The following is a 24951-nucleotide window of genomic DNA, read 5'->3' on the forward strand; positions in this document are numbered from 1 at the left end:
TGGTGTTCTTCAACTGCTAATGCTCACATACATTTAGCTTTTACTGTCATATATAAATATTGTGCATCACTTGATCTTAAAGTTGAAATCATGCTCAAGGAAATCTCATCAAAATATTCTACTTACTGGACAATATCTAAGAGTTATATGTTACAAAGAAAAATGAAATAAAAATTCTACGGTAGTGCTTCTCAACCTTGGCTACTTTAAGATGTGTGGACTTCAAAATCCCAGAATTTCCCAGCCAGTATGGTTGAGAAACACTGTATTAGAAGTACTTTTGCACTTGTAGACCAAGCAGCCTAATGTAACTACAAAAACAAGACAAATGGTTCTTTGGGAAGATAAAATTATTAAGTATCAACATATCGGCAGTTTTATGTAGCACTTAAGACCATGGATATAAACTTCTCAAGCTCTGAACTGCCTTGGATGGCAAAAAGTTTTGAACTCATTTGGATCCTTTAAGCTTAAGGATAACTATAGAAACTATAAGAGACATTGAAAGAATGTGAATCTTCCCAAAACCTGCTCTGTGAAATAAAGCACCTCGGAATCAATATTCATTTACATGTAATTTATATGTATTTATAATCACGTGTGGTTTAATTATGCAATTTCTTTAGATGAATTGGAAGATCTTCCTTTAGGCCAAGTAAACAGAAACTACATTCCCTATTTATAATTGGTTTGAGTCCAACCTAAAATGGCCAAAAATGTTTTCAAGCTTTTTCCAGTTCCATTGTAACTGAGACCTATAGGTTGGGGCCTCTACAGAAACAATGCATATTATAATTTTCATTGGTATTGTTCTGTGAAAATGCATCCTTAAATGCGGAGGACATCACCAATTACAAATGCAAACAATTTTGAATGCCAGATTCTCACATTTTTATGATAAGTAAACTACTAGGTATGTTAAAATAAAATCCTTCCAAGAAAAAAAATTATATATATATATATATATATATATATATATATATATATATATATATATATATATATATATATATATATATATATATATATATATATATATATATATATATATATATATATATATATATTTGTGTTACAACCCCTGGTATGCCTAGTCTCCCTTTATTTATCAGTACAAATATAACACACACATACATATACATATACATATACATATATATATATAATTTAAAACGGCTAGGCCCATTTGGAGGGATCGGTTGATGATATTTGGCACTTGATTTTTCGTTCATCCTTTGAAAGAATGTAGCTTCCATTCCTACAGAGATATGTTGTGTATGAATGCTCACTACTTCCCCATCTGTTTATTTTGATATATAGGCCCGCAAAAATATTAAGTTTGATAATGAGTTTGATGATGTAATTACATAGAGTTCATAATTAGTAAACTGATCTTTCATATTTCATCTCCCCTTTCATGCTGACTTCTATCATCAATTATTCTATTGCAAGATATATTCATTTTATAGAACTTAAGTTTTTTAGTCAAAGTACATTTTAGAAAAAAAAGACAACACAAGTGTTTTACATTACTGGTCGCATTATTTGCCAAAGACTACCAGAATGTTAATTTTAATTAACTTTCTCATACTGTACTCTTTTCTTCTTCTTCTTATGAAAATTTGATTATCCAGAGAAGAAAATCACATTCACGGAAAAGAAGCAATTATGAAATGAAAAATTCTGGCATAATTCCATGACAAATCTTTTATATCAAACCAACTGAAATGAAAGAGAACTACCAGATCTTTTGCTGCTCCAGTTAATTTCAGTGGGATTTCCACATGAGGATTAGTTAACTAAATGAATAACAAAGCAAAAAGTTGAAATTCTCTACTGTGAAATCATTAATATGGTATAACTAATAGCTGGCCTATTTATTTATATCTTCTCTCTGTGCTGCATTTGTAACTCCAAGCACATTTATTATTTTTCTCTTTAGCTTTAATAATTTATTTATTGTGAGAGGATTTTTTAGTGTATTTAGATGTTTGGTCATTTTTTCCCCTTGTTATTGATAAACAGGATTTATTAAAAAATAATAACTACAAATTCTTATAAACCAGATTTAATTACTTCTAATAGGTAGATGCAAACTGATGTACAGCTTATCTGATGTACTGAAGCTGACAGTATCCATTTGGTTGAGTAGACTAGACAGACAGTCAAATATCCACTTATTTACTCATTATTAAAGTCAACTCTGAAGTCACACCTCAAGTATAAAAGGGTGAAGCTTGGGCTGTGAAATTATAATACAAATTTGGTCACTTTGCTGTTATTGTAGTTAGTTGTGGTCATTGCGGTTAGTGATATATGCTTATGAATTGGCCATAGTTACATTTTTAGTGTAACCTCTACTTTAATCAAAGTAAGTAATTAAGATATTGTTTTTTTTTAATTACATGTAACTGAGAAAACAGAAATTTGGAAATAAAATCATAAAGAGGAAAATCAATTTTAGTGTTAATGGACAACTTCCCCTCCCCCCAATCAATATAAATTTTGTTTTGAATTTTGGGGGAAAAAACCACAAAATCAAATAAATCTTTGTTCTTTTAAAGCTAGTGTAAAGTTTGGACAAATATTGAAATCTTTGCAGAGCTGGAGATGTACAAAGATATCTGCCACGTAATTTCCTCAGATGAGACAGGAGGCATTTATATAACTAACATCTGGCAGCCACTATTCTAATTACAATAAACATAAAAAATCTCAGAGTACAAATATCTTTTTCTGTATTTGCAAAGTCTTCCACGAGATGTCATCATATCCTCCCAAAGTAACTGACAAAAAAGAAAAAAGAAAGAAAAGCATTGCAACTTTATATCTTGCAGCAAAACATGTGAGTGACCACTTCCGTGTCTCCAGGAAAGAGAAACAAAAATAGTATTTTAACCAAGGTGCTGCAAAAGGCAGGCTAATTTCAAGAACCAGATACAACACAGCTGATAAGCATTATTAATTCCATTATTGGAAGACTGGAAAAGCAACATCTAATCTATCTTAATATACAACAGCAACCCAAAAAGAGAGAGATGTAACAGAACGCATTTAAGACCTCATAGTGCAAAAGTTGTTCACCTTCATTTTTTCAGTTGTCCGAGACAAAGGCTGCATGCTGTAAGCCTTTCAAAATAAAGAGAGAAAAAAACAAAAAAATAAAAAAACAAAACAAAAATATGGTCTATGTATTGGAACCCATGTGTGGAACATAAACTAAAACCAAGAGGGGGGAAAACATCTATTATTGAGAGCATCCTAACTAATCAAATTTCCTCCAAATAAACTTTATGGACTGGTTCCCCCCCCCTCCCCAAATGTTTTCTAAAAACATTTGGAAGTTCCTGAAAGCTTTCAAGCACTTAATTAGGAAAACACATTCAAAAGAGGAGGGGGAGCAAAAATGGTTCCATGTTTATTGTTTTTCAGCTTAGTAAAACAGATTAGCATTCTCAGTTAATAACCCCTGGGAAGAAAGTCATGCTTATATATATCAAAATATCCCAAAATGGTGTCAAGCCTTAGAAAAATCCAAGAAATGGTTTGCTTAGGATCAGGGATTTAATTGTGTCCACAGTTTGCAAATAAAACCTATTATCATTATCACACACACACACCTTAAAATATAACTACCGTTACTTATGGAACTACTTTTAAGCAATTCCAAAATATATATTATAAAGAAAATTAATTTTATGTGCACGAATGAAGATTTTGCAGAATTGGTTTACTAGAAGACACGAAGAAATAAAAAATTATACTGCCCTTACAGAAAGTATTCCATTTCCAACCCTAAAGGAAATGGGGGGGGGGGTCATTTTATTTTCACAATATATTAATTTTTTGTTAAAAAGAAGACTGACAATTGCCAAGTTCAGGTATTCTGGTATCATTAGTATTCTGGTATCATTAAAAAAATCTAAATATAACAAGCATACCCAACTTTAAGTGAACATATATTTCTAACCATGTACTGTGGCCTGGAAGGTATTTTGAACCTTGCGTAAAGTTTGCAATTATGACAGGGAACATATGTAAATTTAATAAAGCTGAGTGGATCTCCATCATGCATAGGGAATGTTGGTTATAACCAAATTTATTTCAGTTTAGGGCATCTTCAAATTCTGCAAGACTACTCTTATGTTTTATTTCTATTTTTAAATTCTATTAGCTTGGGTCCGTTTTTATACATGCCAGCAACTGGATTGCAGTTAATATATTTATGATTACAGAGTAAGTAAATCATTAATCTTTTTCTAAACTTAGTTCATGGGCATTAGAAAGCTATCTAATATTAATGAATTTAAAATATATCTTTGTGATTACAAGAAGAACTGATAATACTTAAAGGTCAGCAACAAGGTGGTTTGGACAAATAAAAATTCATAGCAAATAATGATGGAAATGATGATTAAAAAAACCTGATGTAATCTATAGTGCTTTTCTACAATCAGCTGAAATTTGATGTTGCTTTTGGTAAAGGGACGAGATCAGGCAAATGTTTAGAGAAGGTTTCAGTCATACAAAAACAAGCTTTGCTAAACTAAAAAATATGCAAATCAACCCATTACAGAAGCTACGCACAACATGTAACATTTTTCATTTCTAAACAACTTAATTATATGAAGCCAAGAGATGCAAGATATATTAGGGCTGTACCTTTAATAAACAGAAATCTTAAAATGTAATATTTAAATGTAAATGAGAAGAGAAAGTATCTCCCATTCTCACAGATTTTTTAAAAAAACACATGTTCAACTCTTTTAATTAAGAACAGAGTTGTGCATATTTTACAATTTATGCAATGCAAAAATTAAACTGACTGCAGAAACTGGAGCTGAGAATCTTAATTCATTAAATCATTTCGTGCATAATGAAACTGTTGAAAACAGAAGACAACTCAGTTAAGATTTACATTAGTAAGCGGACAGCTACATTTCCAAGCCATATAGTGCATAATGGTCTTTGCAGGGACCAGTTGTAGCACATTCAGTATGAAAATCTGAGCACATGAACATTCACTTGATTTATAAATCAGCTTTTCCATGTGAAGAATTTTGACTAACTCGGCATAAAAATCCAATTCATGCATGTGGTAGAAAATATACACAACTCTGATTACATACAGTATAAGGTAAAGGTTGCCCCGCACATGCGTGCTAGTGATTTCCAGCTCTAGGGGCAATGCTCATCTCCGTTTTTTAAACTGAGGAGCCAGCGCTGTACGAAGTCGTCTCCGTGGTCATGTGGCAGGCATGACTAAACTGTGAAGGAGCATGGAGCGCTGTTACCTTCCCACAAAAGTGGTCTCTATTTTTCTATTGACATTTTTACGTGGTTTTGAACTACTAGGTTGGTAGAAGCTGGGACAAGTGATGGGAGCTCACTCTGCTATGCGATGCTAGGGATTTGAACAGCTGAACTGCCGACCTTTTGATCGACAAGCTCAGCGTCTTACCCATCGCATCCCTACATGCAGTAAACCTGCTATCATATATGATATTGTTAAACCTCGTATTTCAGGTTGTTACTCTTAAATCTACAGTGTAGTTGTACTCAACAGCTTTATGTGGCACAATACTATATCTAAGGATACTTAAATTAGGCAAAGAATATCTCTTTTAAAAATCTTCTACCTTATGTATTAAAAGTAGCATTTATATTATAATGTGCCAGTACTCCTCTTAATTTAAGTTGTAAAAGCTAAAAACTCTCTTTAAAAACTGAATAGAAACAATTTTTAAAAAATATTTTTCCCAGCGTATGCTTGAGTTATCCATCTCTCAAGGCAAATGATTTACGAATAAATGTACAATCTAAATTTAGGATTTCATGCTTACATGACCAAATTTAATTAAAAACAAAGTTAAAATAGCTATCTTTTCTAATCAGCCAGTGCCTCAATAAAATAAGATTTCATAACAATTACCGGTGTACTGCTATACCAAATGAAACTATAGCAATACTAGGGAAAAAATTAAAACAAAAATGTAAAATCACAGTTGATGTCTTTCTACTATATATTTACCCAACTGATTCACAGTAACAATGCATTTCCAAGTTATTCAGAATAACTAACAATTAAAGCATAATTGGTGATTATATCCATAATCAATGTCATCAGCTTGAGGATTTGTTATAGAAGGATTTGGAGGATAGTGTTTGTGGCTTTTCTAAATCAACTGAAGGACAGGTGAAAGACCTTGAAAGAATTTAATTTAATGTCCAAGCCCTTGCTAAATTTTCAGATTTATATGAAAGTAAAATTAGTTATCTTAGTGTAAGCCTACAAACAAACGAAGCTTCCTAAACTTGGGCTTTAGAAGATACCCTGACACCAATCCATGAACGTTTTGCAAAGAAAAATAACTTTCCGAGGTTTTCAAAATTAAAAGCTTTCAAGTTACAGGTAATCCTCGACTTATGATCACAATTGAGCCCAATATTTCTGCTGTTAAGTGACACATTTGTTAAGTGAGTTTTGCACCATTTTAAGACCTTTCTTGCCACAGTGGTTGAGTTAATCACTGCAGTCAGTGGTGGGTCCTGCCGGATCGCACCGGATCGCGCGCTCCCTTTCGGCGCTGAACCCGGAAGTACGTTCTTGCCCCGCCCCTGGCGACGGGACGATGCTTGCCTGTGCTCCACCAGCTCGGCTGGGACCGGAGACGTTTCTCTGCTCAGCAATGTCTTCAGTGGAGCGGTGGCAGCCTGGCAGGCTGAGCCTGTGTCCCTTTCAGGCGCTCTGCTCCGCTGAGGAAACGTCTCCTGTCCCACCCGAGCTGGTGGAGCGCAGGCAAGCATCGTCCCGTCGCCAGGGGCGGGGCAAGAACGTACTTCCGGGTTCAGCGCCGAAAGGGAGCGCGCGATCCGGTGCGATCCGGCAGGAACCCACCACTGACTGCAGTTGATAAGTTAGTAACCCGGTTTAAGTGAATCTGGCTTCTCCATTGACTTTGCTTGTAAGGTCACAAAAGGGGATCACATGACCTTAGGACACAACAATGATCACAAATGTGAACCAGTTGTCAAGCATCTGAATTTTGATCATGTGACCATGAGGATGCTGCAAAGGTTGTAACTGTGAAAAACAGTCATAAGTCACATTCTTTAGTGCCATTGTAACTTTGAACAGTCACTAAGCAAACTGTTGTAAGTGGAAGGCTACTTGTATCCTACTGAAACACGGTTGTCGTGGATTAAAATAATAATACCCAGTTTATACTGAAAGCGTTCCTCTTCCACTTATTTCTGAAATAAGAAACAGGACCCATAGGACAAAATCTGAGTGCTGAACTTTCTCAACTGGAATGCCAAATATATATTTTTTTCACAAACTGTTTTGGATTGCATATCTTTGATAAATACCTTAATTGCTATGCCTTGAAATTAATGTATTTCTAAAAATGTATGTTTATAAATATCTATATTCATTAGGCTGTATTTTTAAGAATACACTTAATTCACCTCTGAAGCTGTTTTGCGGGTAATAATTACCTATTCTGTTCTACTTGAATGCCTACAGCTACATGAGGTAATTAAGAAACTAGCTTTCTACCACTTTTTACATTTTAAAAATAAAATGTAATGTAAAAAAATGTAAATGTAAAAATAATATTATTTTTTATTTTTCTGAGACTCTGCACCCAGGCTGGTACTAAGAATTCCAAGTCAACGTTCCAGGAAATGGTGATAGAAACACTATCAGAAAATATACTCACAATCTCATCCCCGGGCAGCCAGTATCCCTCTTGCTCAATGCCAGCTTTTGAACCTTTGCATCCCACTGTCAAGGTTTCGACAACAAGGCCATCCTTCACCGCTAAACTAAGCTGACGTGTGGTCTCCTTGGGATGCATACCGTGAACCCGAGACATATATCTACGAAGAAAACAGAAACATTTTGCTTACAAAATCATCATGAGTATCTGGATATCTTTTGTGGTCTGAGTTCAAGAATTTCAAAACTACATAATACAGTTTGGCTTTTTTTACTTCTATTTATTTTAATATCTCTTAATGTTTTGCGCTGAATGTACATTATCAGCTGCAAAAGGTTAAAGCTCCCCTGAATAAAAAAGACAGAATACATAGAATTAAAATCTATTAAAATCTTAAAATTTTAAATTCAAGTTTTCCCAAGCCAGAGCACAATTTAATTAGCTAAGCAAAGAAACAAGTCAATTTTGGCAACACTTTTCAATGCAAAATAATGTGCATATCATGGTGCAGATTGTGGTTCCACTCCCCCCCCCCCAAGAAAATTTAGATTTTGCTTCAAGGTAAGATGGTGAAGGAATTGAGAAACCGCATAGTACTTTTCTTCTCATTTAATCACTGCTTATCAAGTATAAATTCAAGGCTGGAGATGTCATGCCAACCATTTTGAGCCACAGATCTCAGCACAGAGGGCAAGGACTGCCAAAAGCAACTAGCATAATAAATTCCATCAAAGAACTACTGATTGAGAACTCATTCCACTAAATCAGTTGGGACTAAAGAAAGAGGGAGCCATCAAAATCTTTACTGTAATTCATTAGCTAGATAGCCACTAAAAGAAAGATGGGAAACCAACAAATAGCTACAGTAATTTATAACTGACTGTATACTAGCCATGTGCTCGGTACTATCTGCTAAAGTGGTTTAACAGACAAAATATTGATACATTTAATTTTTCAGATTTTTAGGCTATCCAACTCCAAAATGTTTCTGGGATCTCCATGGAGTTCAAATAAACAATAACACTATCCTATCCTATCCAGAAGTGGGTTACTACCGCTTCACACCGGTTCAGGCGAACTGGTAGTGGAAATTGCAACTGGGTCGCCAAACCGGTAGGGACAGCAGGCTCGCAACACCCCCAAACCTCTTCCCCGGCCGCCACAGCATGGTTTTTTTTTACATTTTTAATGTTTTGTGCATGCACAGGCTTATTTACAGGCAAATTATGTGCGCACCGAACTGGCAGTAACACCAGCAGAAATCCACCCCTGATCCTATCGTATCCTATCTGATCTTAATTCAATCCTATCCTAATCTTATTATACGCTAAACTACACTATCCTGTCCTATTCTATCTTAATCCTATCCTATCCTATCCTATCCTATCCTATCCTAATCAAATCCTATGCTAAGATGCACTATGCTACCCTAACGTAACCTAATTTTATTTTAAATAAAACCCAGTTTGATGTAGTAGTTAAGTTTCTAGTTTAGAAACCAGAAGATTGTACGTTCAAAAGCTTCACTTTGGCATCAAAGGCAGCTGGGGACTTTGAGCCAGTCATTCTCTTTTAGTCCAACTCACTTCACCGTGTTGTTATTGTCAGGAAGAAGTAGTATTTATATTAGTCGCCTTGAATTACTTGTATGGACATCCATCTTAAGCAACTTCTAGCAATGTACAACGTTCATAAATCAATAAATAAACAATCAGAAGTAAACCAAAAACCAAAAAACTCTTCTACTCATATAATCCCAGCACCTCAGTAGAAAACCTAATAGCCTTCTAAGGGTTCCTAAGGTTGGGCTATGAAATTGCCAATGAGGCTGTGTTCTACAAGGTAAGGGTAGCTATGAAAAAGCAACACTTCTGAGATCCCACTAGATGGCAAGATTTTAGGTAGGGAACCTCCAACTTGCCCACCCTACCTGATCTAGTGAGATAAGTAGCTATTCTGTTGCAAATAGGTACTATGCCATGAAGAACTTTAAAGTAATAAACAGCATCTTGAATTGCAAGCACAAGAAAAACTGACAGCCAGAGCAGGTGTAACATAAGCAAACCAATGGACACCCAATACTGCGTGCACTCTGGATCAATTGTAACTTCCAAGTGGTTTTTGAAGGCAGCTGTATATAAAGCACTGCAATAATCCAACCATGAGGTGACTATAGGGTGAGTGACATTGAGTCACTCTAGTTCATGAAAGGGAAAAACTGGTCCAAGAGAGTCTATGCAAAGGGCCCGCATAACGGTTGACACTTCTTCATCAAGCAGGAATTGTGAGTGCACACCAACATAGCCTGGGGCAGCGCAACTGTCACAACCCCTCGCAGCCCTGATAAACAGCTCTCCTCAAAACACTTTCAATGGAACACTGAGGCACAACCTGTTCTTTAGAATGCACTGGGACTCTGTGAATTTATAAAATAACAGCAAATCTTTACAATATACGGTATATATCTTCTCTTACACACACACACACACACACACACACACACACATGCGCGCGCGCACACACCCATGTCCTTCCCAACTAGGCTGGCAGGCATTAATCCAAGGCAAGGAAGCTACCAAATATGCATCCGGACAACTCAAAGAGTGATTGAGTGGATTTCAGGATCTCTTTCATCCTTGCTTGCTTTGTTTTGCTTGACAAAGCTAGTGGCTGTTACTGGTTAATTTACAAGTCTGGTATCTATTGACTGAATTTGAAGAGAGGTTTTCCATGTGCTCAGGCTCAAGTTCTTTTGTTTGGTTCAAGTGACATTTTTCCTGTTTCTTTAACAACTTGATTCCTTTTTAACTATCTCCCAAAGGGATTTTTTTTAAAAAAAAGATCCCTGGCTTTTGTCTACCGTTTTAAAAATCTGATTCATTGTTAGGTATGGCAACTTCAGTCTAGACTCATACAACCGTCCAGAGTCAAAGATGACAAAGCAGCAGACTCTGGGGACCCAGGCCCAGAACCAAGCCATCTTGCCATGATGATATCTCATCCTTACTGTTGGATGACCTCACCCAGCAGTTTCATGCAGATATTAAATGTAGGTAAAAAGACTCAGTGCCTGAGGTACCGCATGCTATATGAAAACCCAGCACTTGTCTGAGGGAATAATGTATCATTTTTCTCCAACTGAAAAAGGCCCATGTGATACCGCTTATCCCAAGGCCTATGAAATAACATTAGTTTTTAAAAATTGCTCCAAAGTAGGCAAGAGCTGTTCCAAAAATCAGATGCAGAAGCAGAAATGGCCTACTTCCTAGGAGCCATTATATGATGATGCTTAATTGACAGAACTAAAGCAAGCCAGCATCTAATTCTAACAATATTGTAGAAATCTATACCTGTTCCCTATTCGGCTGCTGTTTTAAGAACTGCCATGTTTTACTCTCCTCTATTAAGCCTCCTTTGCAAGGATTGGGAGTCTCTGTTCACTCCAGTTCCTTAATGTGCAGCAATTTCTTCTAGCCTCCCTTATTTATTTTATAACCTTGCAATCTTGAACTTGTAATTTCTAGGTGGCTTGCAAAATGAAAATACAGAATATCATTAAAAACTATTACAATGCATTCACAGCCGGTTCACAATCAGAATCCTCATATATGTCATACTTCATTAATAGTCTGGCCCCAATGCTGAAGAAGCCAGGGCTTCAAATCTAAGGGCTAATAGTGTTAGGCTCTTCAAAACTCAGGGGACACTGATCCATACCACAAGAGCTATGAGGGAGATGATAGTTATTTAGTTTGGGTAATGAAACATCTGCAAGAAAACAACCACAATCAGAGAGCACCAAGGACCCCCCTCCCCACCTCCCCAGAGAAGGCATACTTCCTCAATCCCATCAAAATGACAGTTTCATGGAATGGACTTGAGTGCATTCATCCTGCTATATCTGGTGGGATGCATGGATATAAGTAGGAGTAGATGGCTCCATCAATAGCTTGCCTACTATATATGACTTTAAGGCAGGGGTGTCAAATTCGATCCCACTGCAGGCCATAATAGGATTTTGTTTGCCCTTGGGGAGCTGGGAGGTGCATAGCCTGGTCATGGCTGACTGGGTTGGTGTGGTTGGGGGTGGGCTGGGGAGGGGCAGCACAGACCGATCCTTTGCCTTCTCCAGGATGGCCCCACAAGACAATCCTGGGCCTGTCACGGGCCGCTTCCAGCCCACATGTTTGACACGTCTGCTTTAAGGTGATAAACTAGGTGCTAATTCTGGCTGAGTGACTGCAACTCCATCCAGAATCAAAAATGAACTGGTTGGTTTGAGTTGAAGCCCATCCATACTTCACAGTTTCAAGACACTGGGAAAACGTCTTGACAGCATCACTTAAAGAACCTGTTGTAGAAATATAGTTAACCATATGCTGGTACGGTTACCTCAGCTAGTAGATTCATGTAAGGTAAATTGAGGTGGAGAGAGAGTAGACTCTGAAATAGAGCTGGACGTCTCCCCCCACGGGATACTAACTGAAGCCAGCTCTGGAAGGAGAAGAATCACGGTAAGGAAGTGCCTCCCACTCCAAATTCCCTAAACTCTAGAAAAATACTATGACTGATGGAAGTGAAACAAAAATCAAACAAAACCAAGATGGATGCGCTACTCATGTAGCCTGTTAGACATCATCCACAAGTATCATTAGGGCTATTTTCCTCATCTTCTTCCTCTTCTTCTTACCACCCTCTCAACATGAAAAATTTCATTGGATTCAATGATGACCATTTAAGGGAAAAACAAATCCTCCATTTTATTCCAAGGCAGGCAGAACTAGCCCTTCTCAGAGAAGTATTCACTACTACTTAGATCCAATGACACGTCACTCCTTCGAGGCTTTGACCAGCCATGGCACATGGATTGAAAATACATGGCAGAACATAGTGTTCCAATGATGCAGATCATTTCTTTATAACTAATATACTCAAACTCTTCTCAGATAATGAAAGTTATCTCTTTGGACCTACCCAGCTAAAATAAAACTCTGTGTGGATCCAAGAGAATTTATCTGCCTAGATCTGGAGAAATTAACTGCACCTAGAATCAGTTGACACACAGAATATTTTTATTCCAATGAGCAAGGAACTCCAGAGAAACCCAAAGATGCTTTTTCAGGAGGCAACTGGACTTTCTTGTTTTTTTCTTTTGAAGACGTTTTGCTTCTCATCCAAGAAGCTTTTTCAGCTCCAATAGGATAGTGGGGAATCCTGACTATCCTATTAGGATAGCTGAAGAAGCTTCTTGGATGAGAAGTGAAACATCTTCAAAAGAAAAAAACAAGAAAGTCCAGTTGCCTCCTGAAAAAGCATCTTTGGGACAACCATGAGCTGGATGACTGAGAATCTCTACAAACTCCAGAAAGAGGTAAAGAATTGTTTTTATCTGGCCAATCTCTGATTGTAACAAATTGAAATTAAAGCTGAGAATCTTTTTTGCTAGTTCTACAGGAGAACATATATGGATATGCAAATGAGCGTCAATTTTTTACAAAGTAAGCTAGTAAGAGCCAGTTTGTTAGACTGATTAAGGTGCTAAATTAGAAATCCAAAGACTGAGAGTTCTAGGCTTCCCTTTGTAATGAAATTCATATGGGTGACATTTTTTGTGTGCCTCCAAATCAGAGTTTACATCTAGCAATTGCCTGGATAAGTCCCAACAGTTTTGTCGGCAAGATTTCAGAAGTGATTTGCTCTTGCTTTACTCTCAGGGCTGGTGCAAGATCACTTTGTTGAAGTCTAAAGCAAGCCTAGAATTCAGTCTCCCACTTCCAGACTGAATTCCTTAGGCATTACATCAAACTAGCTAAATTGGGTGGTCATTTTCTTTTTGAACAACTCACTTCACAGGGTTACTACTGTGAAAATAGAAGGCTGGGAGCATTATCATATATTGTCTTGGGTTGTACTAAGTAAAGGCTGGATAAAAATAGAGTAATAATAACAATACAAAAATACAGCAAAAAAGTTATTTCAGGTAAAGAAAAATCCCGTGCCGAAAATGTAAAGGAAAAGGCAAAAACAAAAATGCTCAAAAAAATACAATCAACTGCTTTGCTAAATAAATGTGGTAAGAAAAACCAGAAAAAATAGTACAAATAAAATTATTAGCAACTAAATATACCCAATAGTCTCTTCCAAAGTAACAGATAGCAAGAGAATTCCCTTTTGTTCTTCATGGTAGTCAGACAAGAATAGTAGTGACTCTTTTCTCTGGTTCTGGCAATAATAAAATGGAACACAAATGCTTTCTTAAAATACCAATGTTCCACAACTTTCTACAATAAGGACCAGCTCCAATTAACTTCTTTTGCTGCCTCAATCAAATGAGGTACTGCACAGAGGATATAAAGAAAAACGGACAATTATTTTGAATACATACATGCAAAGGAAATTATTCTGTACTCTTCGCTAATCAAGAAAAATTAGGTTGATGGATATACAACACAACACAATTTCTCTTGCAGTACCTAGAACTAGAAAGCATTTTGAGACAGTTCAAGCTGGCTACATCCATGCTGAGTATTAAATAGGCAGCAAGAACTGTGTTATGGAGCTTTTGTTAATCCTTGTGGCTTTTCAATATTATTTGGGTCAGTTCAAAAGAATCTTCTGCTTTGCCTTTTTGGTTTTTTATTTAAGTATTTCTATGGTATATTTTGTAGCAATAAATCTTTAATTGGATACAAAGACATTTAGAAATGCTAATGGGATGATCTGTAAACCAGAATGGTCTAATAGTTAAGGAACTGGACCAGTGGTGGGTTCCTGCTGGATCGCACCGGATCGCGTGCTCCCTTTCAGCGCTAAACCCAGAAGTACGTTCTGGCCCCGCCCCTGGCGACGCGACGACGCTTGCCTGCGCTCCACCAGCTCGGCTGGGAATGGAGACGTTTCTCTGCTCAGCAATGTCTTCAGTGGAGTGGTGGCAGCCTGGCAGGCTGAGCCTGCGTCCCTTTCAGGAGCTCCGCTCCGCTGAGGAAATGTCTCCGTTCCCAGCCGAGCTGGTGGAGCGCAGGCAAGCGTCGTCGCGTCGCCAGGGGCGGGGCAAGACCGTACTTCCGGGTTTAGCGCCAAAAGGGAGCGCGCGATCCGGTGCGATCCGGCAGGAACCCACCACTGAACTGGACTAGGAAAATGAAACTGAGTCCTGGTCTTGCCTTAGGCATGTAAACGAAATGAAGGGCGTAGGGCCTCTCTCAATCTCAAGGGGAAAAAAACCTTTCAAAAGCACTACCCAAAAAACTGGACCTAAACCTATCGGATGAAGTCATCTGGAGTAGTCACCTGACCCAAAGGCAAAATGAACAAACAAGAAAAAAGTAATATTACTATAAAATTAAGCCAGCATTATATGGAGAAAATGCCCATGTGCTTTTAATAGTAGACGTTGGCATCTATTGGTGGAGACAAGAATAAGAAAAACAATTCCTTCCTTCTCCCTTCTCTTAAAAGATCTGATTAGTCTTACCTTGGAGCAAGACAGCTGTGCTCAGGCCGTGATCAGCTCTGTCTTAACACTGAAATGGGAAGCGTATCGCTCTCTTTTGGGCTGTTTCCCAGCCAGAAAAAAACAAAAACGAATTTGCTTGCGAACAGGTAAATATACAACAGCAAGTTAATTCCTGTCAGACGATAAATCAATCCCAACAAAGCCAGGAATCTAAAACAGTCCTTCTGCGATGTAACTTTTAAGAGTCAATAAAAGTTCGTTCTAGTCTTTACTAGCTAATCTGTGTGATCTGGCTGGATGAGGCTGTTTGCCTACTGGAGGTTGAAGGGAGGGGCCGAAACAGTGGAAAATCCAAATTTGCAAGGTCACTACTCTATTATTTAAATTTTAATCATCTCATAACCTACTCAGCCACAAACAACAAGGAACAATTCCTTCTGCACCACATGTACAGGTAGTCCTTAACTTACAACAGTTCATTTAGTGACTGTTTGGTTAATTTAAGAACTGCTTATATCTCCCTTGCAGGTTTAACATTAGCAGGTAAGCAGATAAAAAGTACAAATGTATAACTGTTAAAGACCTAATGCATTTATACCTCTAAAAGATAACTTGATTCCCTTTCTATCCATAGTTGACACATTGGAAGAAGGGTGTTATGTTATTCTTGATATTTTTAGCATTACTGCTAGGTTTTAAAGAAATGTTTCTACCTTAGTTGTTACAACACAAACCAGCAAAATTGAATGGTGAGAATTTAAGTTTGATATTGTGATAAGAATTAGTGCAAAGATTTTTTTAATGTATGTCTTTCTCTGATTTGGAAAGCAATTTATAAAGCAGAGGAGTCTTTTAAGCTACAGATACAGTAACAATTGAGGAAAATTACAATCCTAATGTAAAGGTAAAGATTCCCCTCACACATATGTGCTAGTCGTTCCTGACTCTAGGGGGCAATGCTCCTCTCCATTTCAAAGCCAAAGAGCCAGCGCTGTCCGAAGATGTCTCCGTGGTCATGTGGCCAGCATGACTAAATGCTGAAGACACATGGAATGCTGCTACCTCCCTAACAAGGTGGTCCCTATTTTTTCTACTTGCATTTTTACGTGCTTTCAAATTGCTAGGTTGGCATGTACTTCATATCATAAAGTATTAATACAAATGTACATGGTTTTCTGAATACGAAAAAAATCATATTTAGCACCGGAAAAAATGACATGATTATTTTTCACGCTTTTGATCATTGCAACATCTCCATGGTCACACAATCAAATTCAGCCATGTAGCAACTGACTCATATGAACACTGCAGTGTCCTGGGGTCATGTGGGTCACACTTTTTGTAACCTTCTGACAAGCAAAGTCCACGGGGAAGCCAGATTCACTTAAGAATCATGTTACTAATTTAATAACGGCAGTGATTCACTTAACAACTGTGTCAAGAAAGATTATAAAGCTCACTTAACAACTGACTCACTTAGCAACATAATTTTTGGTCTCAATTGTGGTTTTATGTCAAGGATTATCTGGTATTTCAAACAATACCAAATATTATGTAATCCCCATGAGGAAAAATTACAAATTATTTCCAAACTTTAAAACCACTCACTTATTTGCAATAAAAATGATGAAACCAGTCTCCATATAGACGTATCAATAGAAGAAGCCCAGATGTTCCTCCATGTCACTATATACATCTGTATTTAGTATATTTCCTTATGTATGCTATATCCTGATATCAATAGCATTCATTATTCTTTATATCTCACTGAATCTTACAACCACTCTTTCGCTTCTACTCAGGGGAAAGCAAAAAGTAACTGGGGCTTTTACCAGAGCAGGGAATTCTATGTTTTCCATGAAAAGGCACTGTGATAGCAACTTCAAACATTATTACACTATTTTTCACTACACTTAAGAATGAAGCAAAACAGGAAAGCCAAAAAATTGCCCCCTTTAAAATTCATGTATAAAAGCAATTTACATTTAAAAGTCCTGCTGCCATGTTGTTTGAAATGTAGTACCTTTCATTATTATCCGGAATGACAATTCTGAATGCCCAGTGGATTCTGTTTCAAGCTGAATGGGGTTAATTTAAATTTAAACTCACCAAATTCTTCTCCTCCCTTGGAAATCATGCCTACAATCAGATGGATTGCAATCACTGTGGGCCTGAATCCATTGCAATTAGTAATTTATTTAAAAATATAACAGCTTCTGTGTGCTGCTATATAATGGAGATAGCAGCTGGAGTCCCAAAAGTGCTTTTGCAAGAGGCACCTGGACTTTCTAGTTTTTCTTTGAAGACGTTTTGCTTCTCATCCAAGAAGCTTCTTCAGCTTTGACTGGATGATGGGAAATGGAATCCAGTCAGAGCTGAAGAAGTTTCTTGGATGAGAAGCAAAATGTCTTCAAAGAAAAACCAGAAAGTCCAGGTGCCTCTTGAAAAAGCACCTTTGGGACAACCATGACTTGGGTGATTGAGAATCTCCATAGAAATATACCAGCTGGAGTTAGAATAAAATCTGCTAGATACTACATAAGCTATCTCCAGGGTAGAAATTCGTGTTTTACAAACTTCCAGCAACTTCATATAATACTTTTACCTGGTCTCTTTGGCAATAATTTTAATGCAGGTGAGACTTGCTTGTCCCAGTGACTAAATTCAATTTACACTCCCGAACCTTTCATTAACTTTACAGGTTATGATGTTAGGCAGCATTGTCCTACTTATACATGTCACAACAGATACAGGTATTTGTGCATCTGCGTGCTATATAATTTCCTGGTGAACCATCTTCATTTCCAGAATAAAACGCCGGATAGCTAGATTGAAAAGAATTACTTTGGAAGAAAATGTTTTCAGATTATAAACATTAGGATAGCAATAATGTATTCAAAGGTGATATTTTCTTAGTATGCAATATTACTTTAATTTGTATTAATATTTTATGACATGAGGTAGATTAGATTTTAATTCTCCTTAATTGTTATCTGTAGCTGAAAGATATCTCTATTTTATAAACTGAGTTTCAAACCAAAGAAAGACATACCTTTAAGATCATTGCACTGATTCACATCACAATATCAAACTCAAATTTTGCTGCTTAGTTTGTAACAACTAAGGGTAAAAAAATATTTCTTTAAAAGCTAGCAGTAGCAACACTGAAAGTATCAGGAATATAATAACAACCTTCTTCCAATGAATAGAAAAGGAATCCAGTGGTCTTCAGAGGTATTAAATGCATTTTAGGTCCTTATCAATTATACATTTGTACTTTCTATCTGCTCACCTCCTAACGTTAAAGCTGTTTTACCAAGAAAATGTACAAGGGAGAGAATCACTCCCTAAATAACTATCCCAAAAACTTGAAGTCAGTATACAATAGGGAACAAAATCTACCTACCTTAATGTAAGTAAGCATTATTTAAAAAAATAAAAAAGGAAGTAAGCTCACATTTTAAATTTTAATGCAATCTGATGAAATGCTAACAGAGCCATGCAATTTAAAAGTCCCAATAAATTACTCTTTGAGTTCAAGTGGGGATGAAATGTGTCTTTACCCAATAATGAATATACTTACTCTTCACAAAAATGTGAAGAAGCTCTGCTTTCAATTATTCCACCAACTAGCAAAGTACATATGCATGCAAAGTACATATGCATGCGTGAAATGGTATAGGGTTTCCTGCCTAGGCAGGGGGTTGGACTAGAAGACCTCCAAGGTCTCTTCCAACTCTACTATTGTATGATTGTATTATAGTATTTAGTGATCTACGAAATGCTCCCAGATAGATCAAGATCAGGTTTTTTTAAAATTATCAGCAGGATGCTGATAAAGGTATTCCAAGAAATTGTATTTTTAGGGGAAAATAAATAAATTAAAAACTGCCACCCCCCAAGTCCAGAGCAACTAGAGAAAATCATACCTATAGACTTGTCTTCATGACACATCGGAATCTGCTTTTTCTCCTACTAAAATCTGGTAACTTAGTGAGACTGAGCTTGGAGGAAATGTAGATTAGAAACTTGATCTGAATTCCCCCTTCACAACTTTCTTAATTCAAACTATGTACTGTAGTAGAATGATTATAGAACTATTTAAATAAAGATGGACTAGTCTCAGAATGACAAAAAAAATATGCAATTCCAGTGAGATTAATGTTGCTCCTCCAACAAAAGGTTTTCAACTCTACAAAGTTAAGAATCTACTTACTTCTTTTTCAAAATGTCAGTTCTTCCAAAGTTGGGAATCCTTAAAAAGAACTAGCAGAACTGTGTGTATGCTCATGTGTAAATCAGGTTCACACAACTACATCCATGTTAGTATACAGGTAAAACATCAGATCACAGGAATCCTGAAATGTATTATATCGAGTCAGGTGTGAAATCATCTTACCTTCGCTACTGGTTCGCAAATGTGAACGCATGTGCTCACACGCGCCACCTCTGCATATGCTCAGGACCTTCCATGCATGCGCAGAGCATCAAAGACGGGACATGATGATGTCGGGGGTTGGGGGGTTGGCTGAGCTTTCTGCCACCGCCCCCAGTTCACCCAAACCGAATAGAACCGGCTGAATTGCACCACTGTATTAGTTTAGTTTGTTTCTAGAAATAAGATTCCAGACAACAGTATTTCCGGGTGATGATGGAAATTCAACCTGGGACCTTTGTCCATACAAAACTTGAGATCCAGATTTATGCAGCAGCTGAAGTGCTGGATTAGAAACCAGGACACCATGAGTTCTAGGCATCCATTAGGCATGAAAGCCAACTGTGCTAATAATTTTGTCTTAGATCAACCCTTATGTGGAGAAAATAGGAGGCAGGAACATTACACATGTATATAGCCTTGAATTATCAAAAAATATAAGTGGAATAAAAATCAATTGTCAAACAAACATTCTGCTATAGCTAGAGTAAGTTGCTTGGTCTATCACTCTACATACTGTATAATATATTTAGCATTTAAAGGAGGATTTTCAAACATATTTTAATAGAGTTATATTGTTGATTCTACTTCACTAGAAGCAAACGTTCTAAAACCAAGCCAATCCATATGCATTTGGTCTGAAGAACTTTCTACAATATACAGTGCCTCTTGTTCTCATTGCATAGTTGGAAAATTATCTTTCTCAGTGCAGTCAAGAGACCACTCCCATAAATGTTATTAATTTGATGAATACATTTCACTGGATTTCAAAAAGGCTTATGAATTCCATGGAAACATGCTTAGCAACATGATCTAATTATCGTTCATATTAAATATTTTCAAAGAGATGAACTAAGTAGAGTTTGTTTGCTTTTACTTTTAAAGAGTAACTGTGATTTGGTTCAAAAAATGTTGGTCGCTCTGTTTCATGGAATATATGCTTCACCAGTTTACACAGATTTCACATTTTCCTGTAGCACAAAGGATACCTTGATTATGTACTTTGCCATATAATTTATCCCTTAGCTGCAACTTGCATCAATATATCATAATCTTTCTTTCTTTTATGTGACATATTGCAATTTAATTCAACCCTGTAGGTAAATAAAAATATCCAAGTCCTCAAAATGTTTACAACTTCATTTACATTTACCTGTGTGCTACAAAATGACTTAATCAATTCTGTTGCCATTAATTCTTCTGGAAAATACTAAGGAAACTGCTTAGCTGTTTTAGTCTGTTTTTATATCCCAAGAACAAAAGAATAACCAATTTTTAAAGGACCACATTCTAGAAATATGTAGAAAAGTAGAAATTTCATGTGAAGTATTTCTTTTTACTTTTAATCATGAGGGATACTCATCAGCTTTCAGTGAACAAGTAGAATAAGCTTTTTATTCAACAAATACTCTTCACCTTCAGAAAGGACACTGTGAAGTTAAATGTCTATCTAGAGACCAGGATATAACAGCTGCTGTATCACCCACACCAAACAGTGACAATGCAATCACAACACATTAACAAACATCAACAGAGAACTGCTTAAAGCAGAAAGTGGTGCTGCATAACCTCTGCTTTGAAGTAACTTGGAGAACTGTGGCTAAATGCATTTACATTGCATGACACAATTATTATATTCAGAAATGATATGGAATACGAGAACAAGCATCCTCTTCAGGTTTGCGCACTTCCTCCTCCCCTTTATTCATGTCCATTGCAAAAGGCTGCAATTATGTTTTGTGACAATTCATTTTACAGAATCATCTGGACACCAAAATACAGATTCTCTTAAAATTAAGATCTCAAAGTAGAATTATGGTAGGTGACCCCTGTTTTCAGGAAACAACAGAACTGCAAGTCCTCATGTTCAGATGTAAAGGCAAACAATGATTTGAAATAGAAAGGTCTAATATGCATTCCTTCCATGTGGAGAAGAAGGGAAAGAATATTGTTCAGAAGTGAAGAATTTGTGGCCCTCAAAGATTGTTGCGTAACAACTTCTAGCTTAGCCAATCCTGGGATTTAGTTCAGTGACATTGTATTCCCCAGCCAAAATGCATTATTCCCTTCAACTCATTGTGATGAATACCTGATGGAAAGGGGTGGGCTTCAAAATTTTTATCAATGGGTTCTCTGCCCGGTTGCCGAGTGGGTGGGACCAGTGGGTGTGGCCTAGCTGGCCTCCTGCACCAAGGGGGGAGGCGTTTTCGCCCTCCTTGGCATCCAGAGGTTTTCCTCGAGCCTCCAACGCAAATATGGCCTAGGCTCCGGAGGCCTTCCAGAGGCAGGAAACAGGCCCGTTTCCAGCCTTCCGGGAGGTCCATTTTTCACCCTCCCTGAGCCTCTGTGCGGGCCCTGTACCTACCTGGCACCCCAAACAGGCCACGTGGGGACTCCTGGGAGGGGCAGGGCCAGCCAGAAGTGGGATTTATGGGTTCTCCAAACTGGGAAGATTCTTATCTAGAGGTTCTCCCAAACCTATGCAAACCTGCAGCAGCCCACCCCTGTTTGGAGAAAATATCTCATGCTGGATCAAATTATTTGTATAGCCCTAATTTTCTACTTGATCGTATTGCCTGAATCGCATTGCCCCATCACCTGCTCTGTTTTAACTGAGTAGGGCACAGACCAAATCTGGATTTGAAATATACAAAGATATATTCAACTGTTAGTCTGTAGACCCATCCCAGACATTCAACATTATGTCTCAAAGTAGATAAATGGAACACAGAATGTACTTTCTCCATTCGCCTACTTAGCACCTGATCCTGGATTTTAGAGCATGGACCCAAATCAATCTTATGCAAGGGGAAATCTTTGTGTGATGATGCTCCATTTGCATAATTGGTTTGTTCTCCTTGACTCATATTATCGTATTATTCCAAAGATACTTACTTTGTAATACGATCAATGTTAGCAATTTGCTTCTGGTTTCTGATGATTTCTATAGCTGACCAAAGGTGTTGGATAGCCTTTGTATCTGCTTGTCGCCGTTTCGTTAAACGTGCCATGTCCCCTTCACTTGCTGAACTGCAAGAGAAACAGCAATTGGAAATAAGATTATCTTACTTAGTAACATTAAAAGCCACTGTTTTGATTTTCTTTGTAAAGATGCATCAGACAATGTATGTTTAGTTTCATAGCCCAATGTGGAGGCTGTCAACTACTGATTAATGAAGGTCATTTTATTTATCAGGCGAAATCTGAAGGAGTATAAAAGGACCACACACACAAACACACACACACCACACACACACCCTTAGAAAAGAGTTAAATCACAATAAAGCTGGTGCCATTTAGAAAATAGATAGGTCTTATGGAAAACAGTTCATATAAATATGTAAAAGAATATTATATGCAAAAATCAATCCAACTTTAAACTGCAACTCAACTGGCTGCTAAACAGCAAAATAAAATTGCTTCCTGGGCAACATGTAACCAGTGGCAAATTTTTGTCTTCTTTTCCAATACAATATACAATATTCTGTTAACTTCCTTCCTCCTCCAATATATGAAATTCAATACAGAAATTTTGGAATTAATTACAGGAGGGAAACACAGAGAGCAGAAGCTTCCATGTCGATCACATTGTCTAGCCTAAAACAAGATGCAATTATTGAAAATCTGCCCCCCCTCCTCAAAAAACAGATTTCTATATTACTGACAACCAGATGATGATGTTTCTAGAAAACACTTTGGAGAGGACCAAAATTTTCCTTGGAAGACGCATCCTGTAGAATCTCCCGAATCATGATGGCCACCCTGAGTTATTAAAGATGGCTCTTATTAGCATTCCAAATAGTTGGAATGGCCATGAAAGTTCTGAAGTCACATTTTCTCTTGCGAAGGAATAAAAGAAACACAATACCTCAACTTTTTCCTCGCTTGCTACTATTTCTGTTTTTTTGAAATAACAGTTCAATATTTTATGCAATATCTCTAAAATATTTTTTCTCCATTCATGAAGACAAGTTGTGACCAATTTCTCTTTCCTTTCTGGTCATGTCCAAATACTAACAAGGATGTTTCTCTCCCAGCAATTTACAACAGACCTGAGTTGTTGCAAAGCATGAAGAAGTTTCTCCCTTGTTTCCAGAAATGCCTATAGTTCTTTTCAATGCATTGGGGAGAAAAAACTGCATTTCAATTGTGGTTTCCTGAAGCACGGAACAATGGAACCCCAGCTTGGAGTGAGGGCAGAGCAGATAACAAAGATCCACCACTAAAGACAGATTCATTAATTTGTTAAGATTTCTTAGGAGCCATCTGAACTTCTCTCTAATCTCTAAATACCTCCAACCTCAAGGAGGGGAAGTGGGTGAAATTCACTCAGCCCAATCTCACTCAGGAAAAGACATATCATTCTTTCTCATTAGCTCTGAATGCAGTAAATATGATATTGAGATTCTCTCCAGATGAATATTGTTAACATAACCTATTGTGTGCCTAATACTCTGAAATACTTGATTGGAAAGTTATTTCAACATTAAAGCTGAATCCAGAATAATAAGAATCATAAAAACATAAAATCTATTTTAAATGTGTTTTACAATATCTACACATCCATTAAAAAAAAGCAGAAGAGGGTCAAGATAAAGCTCTATTACTTATAGTAAGTTTTTAAAACTACAACATACTATATCTGATTTTTCCAGATTTTCTCCCCCATCCAAACAGCTAGGACGAATACAACAAGAAAGCAATAAGAAAGCACTTTGTACGTACTTATTCCAAAACAGCAGACAGAAGTTGCAGATAATCCATTTCTTGCCTACAATCGTTGCAGGCTAGAAAACTCTGCTTTTAAAGAAGTTAGTGATGTATTCTAAAGGAGTGGCAGAACCTGGGGGTGGAGTCAAAAGAGGAATCTGCCTAGAGTCTCTACGCAGCCTCAGTCTTAACTTCAACCTCTCTTAAATCTGAGAGATAATGCAGCTCACGCAGCTGAGTGTACAGAACCCATGTGAAGTATACTAGCAATAACAATAGCACTTAGACTTATATACCACTTCATAATGCTTTACAGTTCTTTCTAAGCCGTTTACAGACTCAGCATATTGCCCCCAACAATATGGGTCCTCGTTTTACTGACCTCAAAAGGATGGAAAGCTGAGTCAACCTTGACCTGCTCTGAATCGAACTCCTGGAAGTGATCAATGAGTTAGCCTGCAATACTGCATTCTAACCACTGTGCCATCTTGGCTCCTATTGTAGTATTGCAGTAATCCAAATGGAAAGTGACCAAGGCTTGATTGTGAACAAGGTTTTATGGCCCAGAAAAAGGCTCAATTGTTGCATGAAGAGTCTTGCAAAGGTCCTCCTAGCCACAACTGCCA

The 24951-nt window shown here is 37.2% G+C and overlaps 1 protein-coding gene across 8 annotated transcripts in view; it reads right to left on the minus strand.

The window, feature by feature from the left end:
* ZMYND11 (zinc finger MYND-type containing 11) overlaps positions 1–24951 on the minus strand; it is a 119831-nt gene that overhangs the window by 37551 nt on the left and 57329 nt on the right. For all 8 annotated transcript variants that reach the window (XM_081933771.1, XM_081933772.1, XM_081933775.1 and 5 more), the window contains exons 2-3: positions 22511–22645; positions 7725–7884 (exon numbers count right to left, since the gene is read on the minus strand). In XM_081933771.1, the coding sequence (XP_081789897.1) occupies positions 7725–7884; positions 22511–22626 (276 nt within the window). In that variant the 5' untranslated portion in view covers positions 22627–22645. The remainder of the gene's footprint in view (positions 1–7724; positions 7885–22510; positions 22646–24951) is intronic.

This window comes from Natrix helvetica, assembly GCF_964273705.1.
Source record: "Natrix helvetica genome assembly, chromosome: Z".
NCBI lineage: Eukaryota > Metazoa > Chordata > Lepidosauria > Squamata > Natricidae > Natrix > Natrix helvetica.